Here is a 4,609-nt window from a genome sequence, read left to right as displayed (position 1 = left end):
ATAAAGATGTAGCCCTTAAGGGATTCCTCCGTGGATGTAGGCCGTAAGGCCGAACCACGTAACTCTCGTGTTCTCAGTGCCGCTTCTCTATGCTTCCTCTTCCGCATCTACTCTAGCATACACAACATGGTATAACACATCTCGTTGCTAATATATTTAACACCTTTGAATCTGTATTCCACCAAACAAAAAGAAAGTGACTTACAACAGAGAAAAGAAATACAAGCATTAAACTACCCTGTGCAGTCAGCCTGAATCATCTCTACCAGCGTAGGAGGAGGAACTCCCACCCACATGTGATTAGATTCACTATCTCTAGCTATATGGGCTAACTCATGGGCCACTCTGTTGTACTCCCTTTTCACATGTTTGATTCTGCAGCTTGAGAAAGAACTCAGCAAAGCAAAAATTCCTTGGAACAAATGGCCAAGATGACCATCCACAACCTTGTTATTAATATCACTAACAATGGATGCTGCATCGGATTCAATGATAACTTGAGGTATTTTCATATCACGGGCTAGTAAGACTCCACACTCCACGGCAAGAGCTTCTGTTTCAGCAACTGAAAAATGGCCTTGGAAATATTTGCAGCAGGCAGCAATGACCGTACCACAAGAGTCCCGGATGACAGCGCCAGCACTAGAGTTTCTCCCATCCATTGAAGTCGCCCCATCAACATTCACCTTGAACACTCCAGGCGGTGGAGGAGACCACCCACCATTTTCAGCACCCTGTCTTTTGTTCACTGCCATCCTTGCTGCCCTGTATTCATGAAGATAGTTACTAGCAAATCTCCAAATATGGCTTGGCAGTCTACATGTTGACTCAAAAACAACTAAGTTTCTATTAAACCAAATAGACCAAGCAACAGTAAAGAACATTTCTAGATCACGGACTGATTTCTTATCAATGATTTGAAAAGCAATGTCCGGCACATCATATAACTCCTGTCCATCCTCAACTAAACAGACATCCCAACAGTCCCACACCCTCTTTGCTACTTCACAGCGGATAATAGAGTGAGAAATTGCTTCTAACTCACTTCCACAACAAGGGCAAAACCCATTCTCTCCAATACCTCTTTTCTTCAAATTCACCATAGTAGGAAGGGCGTCTAGACAAGCTCTCCATGCAAAAATTTTTATCTTTGATGGAATGTTGAGATGCCAAATCTTCTTCCACAGCCGCTCCAAAGGATCCCCAAAGGAGCTTTCTCCCTCATTTGAACAATCCATCAAATTAAGAGCAACATAGTAGGCGCTCTTGACTGAAAAAACACCCTTCCTATTTCCAACCCAAATGAGATTGTCCTCCGGAAGATTGTAACTGATTGGGATATTAAGAATCGTATCAGCTTCAAAGGGCAGGAAAATGGACTTCACAATATCAGCCCTCCATCTTCTAAGGTCATGATCAATAAGAGCCGAGACCATGGGGTAATCATCAAAACCACAGGGCGGAGAGACCACCTTGAATGTTGTGGGAGTAGGCAGCCATTTATCATTCCATATGTGAATCAATCTCCCATTACCCACCCTCCAACGTGTACCTTTTCTAACAACCTCAAGACCTTGCATTATGCTCCTCCAAGCATAGGATGGTTTGCAACCTAGGCTAGCATTAAGAACATCTCCATGGGCATAGTATTTAGCTCTGAAAACCCGAGCTACCAACGAGTCCGGATTTGTAAGAAGCCTCCAACCTTGCTTTGCTAACATGGCAAGGTTGAAGGCTTGAAGGTTTCTAAAGCCCATCCCACCCTGAAGCTTTGATTTGCACAAGCGTTTCCAACTCACCCAAGCAATTTTTGACTCTTGACCACGCTGCCCCCACCAAAATCTCCTCATCATACCCTCTATATCATCACATAAACCTTTTGGTAATAGAAAACAACTCATAGCATACGTAGGGATTGCCTGGGCCACCGCCTTAATTAAGGTCTCTCTACCCCCTATAGACAAAAGATTCTCTATCCACCCTGCTAACTTCCTTCCCACCCTTTCTTTAATTTCCGCAAAAACTTCATTCTTAGATTTACCAATAATAGATGGCAGGCCCAGATACTTCCCATGCCGAGAATCTTGCATAGGCCCAAGAATCATCAAAATTTCATTTCTCTTTTCCCCCGCCGTGTTAGCACTAAAGAAAACAGAGGACTTATCGGCATTAATTTTCTGCCCAGAGGCAGCCTCATACAAGCAGAGAATTTCAGTTAACTGCTGACATTCATGGCTATTAGCCTTACAAAAGAGTAAGCTGTCGTCCGCAAAAAAGAGATGTGAAATTTTAGGACCACCTCTACAAATGGACAAGCCACTCAACATCTGATTCCTAACAGCTTTACTAATAAGGGAGGAAAAGCCATCTGCACATAGTAAAAATAAGTAAGGGGATAGGGGATCTCCTTGACGAAGACCCCTCGAGGGAATAATATTGCCAAAAGCTACCCCATTAATAAGCACAGAATAGGACACAGAAGTTATACAACGCATAATTAGACAAGTCCAGCTATCATGAAAGCCTAATTTAGCCATCACCTGCTCAATGAAGCCCCATTCCACCCTATCAAAAGCCTTGCTCATGTCCAATTTGATTGCCATGTAGCAATCCTTCCCCTCTTTTTTGTGATCCAAATAATGCATGAGCTCAAAGGCTATAAGAACATTATCCGTTATAAGCCTTTCAGAAAGAAAGGCACTCTGATTTTCAGATATTATTTGAGGGAGGACTAATTTAAGACGATTAGCTAGGACTTACGAAATAAGTTTATAAATCACATTACACAAACTAATCGGTCTAAAGTCTGTCATTTTAGCTGGATTGTTAATTTTTGGGATAAGAGTAATGTAAGTTTTATTTAAATCTGTCATAGACATATTGGAATTCAAAACATTTAAAACCATGCACACTACATCACTACCCACAATATCCCAATAATTTTGATAAAATAGAGCAGGCATACCATCTGGGCCGGGAGATTTGGACGGATGCATCTGCTTCAGGGCTGCCTCAACCTCCTCTCTTGTGAATTGCTTGATCAAACTTTGGTTCATTTCAGCTGAAACTTTAGGATCAATAGCTTCAACAACTTCCGCAATCTTATCAGGATTGGAAGTCCTATATAACTTCTCAAAATAAGACACAGCCACCTCTGCTATCTCCAAGGCAGATTCTCTCCACATTCCCCTTTCATCCAAAATCTTAGAGATGGTATTTTTCTTTTTCCTCTCCGAGGCCTTTGTGTGAAAGTATCTAGTATTACGATCCCCCAGCCCCATCCATTGAACCTTAGACCTTTGTTGCCACATTATCTCCTCACAGTCCAGTAAGTCATTAATCTCTTTTCTAATCTTATTAATTTCAAAACCATTGCTGCCATCATGATCTCTCAACACTAATTCATTAAGGACTCTCCTCTTATTCTGAATCTGTCTAGGAACCCATCCAAAGACCTTCCCGTTCCACCTTGATAAATCATCTGCACACTGCTTAAGCCCTGCCACCATGCCATTCGGACTATAAAGATTTACACTATCATTCCACGCTGTCCTGATGATATCCCTGCACTCATCTCTTCTCGTCCACATTGCTTCAAAATGAAATCTTCTTTTCCGGGGGCTTTGCAAAACAATGGAGTCGGTGATCAAAAGCGCACAATGGTCGCTCACCGATTCCACAAGATGATGAACTCTCACATCCTTATAGTGGTCAGCCCAATCCTGTGTAACTAGAGCCCGATCCAGCCGAAGATACATCCTGTGTCGGCCTTCTTGCATATTGCACCACGTGAACTCCAGACCACAAAATCCAAGATCCATAAACCTACAACAGTCAATAGCTTCCCTAAAATCATCCATCTGCCTCTGAGATCTTCGAGCTCCTCCCATTTTCTCCGAAGTCGACACAATTTCATTAAAATCCCCGAAACATAGCCAGGGGAGCTGAAACTTTCTGCTAAGAACTTTTAATAATTCCCAAGATTCCTTCCTTCTATGAACCTCCGGGTTTCCATAAAAACCAGTTATTCGCCATTTAAACCCCCTGTCCTCAGTAACAATGGCGTCAATATGTCTATCTGAGAAGCTTTGAACATCAACATTAATTTCCTTTCTCCACAGCAAAGCCAGACCTCCACTTCTTCCATGGCTTGGAATCACTAAACCGTTAGTAAAACCAATACTCATTTTCTTCCTTTCCATACTCCGCACTCTCAGCTTTGTTTCTGAAAGAAACACAAAATCGGGATCCCATTGTTGCACAATATTGCGCAACACACGAACTGACTGAGGGTTCCCAAGCCCTCGACAGTTCCATCCTAAGGCCCTCATTTTTCTCGGCGGTGCTGCCTAGCAGTCACCGCCGTTTCATTCAGAGAGTTGGAGTCATTGTTGCTTCTTTCCCCTCCACGGACCTTTTTCTGACTTCTACATTCAGCTATTAGTAAATCCTCAATACATCCCACTCTTTTATTTCCTACTTCCGGACCATTAAGCTTCATTTCTACTTCTTGGGCCTTACCCTTTTCTCTAGCAATTTTTTTCCATTTACCTTTACTAATGGGTTCTTTTTCAGCTTCTAAATTAGGGCCCAAACCATTTACACTAGG

The 4,609-nt window shown here is 42.4% G+C and overlaps 1 protein-coding gene across 1 annotated transcript; it reads right to left on the bottom strand.

Annotated features, from left to right (window-relative positions):
* Positions 1-233: 233 nt before the first annotated feature.
* LOC115991405 lies at positions 234-4,331 on the bottom strand. Its single transcript, XM_031115101.1, has 2 exons — positions 2,966-4,331; positions 234-2,656 (listed from the first exon to the last, which is right to left on the bottom strand). Exons 1-2 carry the CDS (start codon positions 4,329-4,331, stop codon positions 234-236), a joined length of 3,789 nt encoding a protein of 1,262 aa, XP_030970961.1.
* Positions 4,332-4,609: the final 278 nt, after the last annotated feature.

Source organism: Quercus lobata, chromosome 5 (genome assembly GCF_001633185.2).
Source record: "Quercus lobata isolate SW786 chromosome 5, ValleyOak3.0 Primary Assembly, whole genome shotgun sequence".
Taxonomy (NCBI): Eukaryota; Viridiplantae; Streptophyta; class Magnoliopsida; order Fagales; family Fagaceae; genus Quercus; species Quercus lobata.
This window is presented reverse-complemented; position numbering and strand designations above follow the sequence as displayed.

Excerpts from the sequence above, each read along its gene's own strand:
- LOC115991405 (XM_031115101.1), bottom strand. The coding sequence starts at position 4,331 with ATGAGGGCCTTAGGATGGAACTGTCGAGGGCTTGGGAACCCTCAGTCA. Across the intron at positions 2,657-2,965 it reads CAAATCTCCCGGCCCAGATG|CCTTTGAGCTCATGCATTAT; the intron begins GTATGCCTGCTC and ends ATGTTCTTATAG.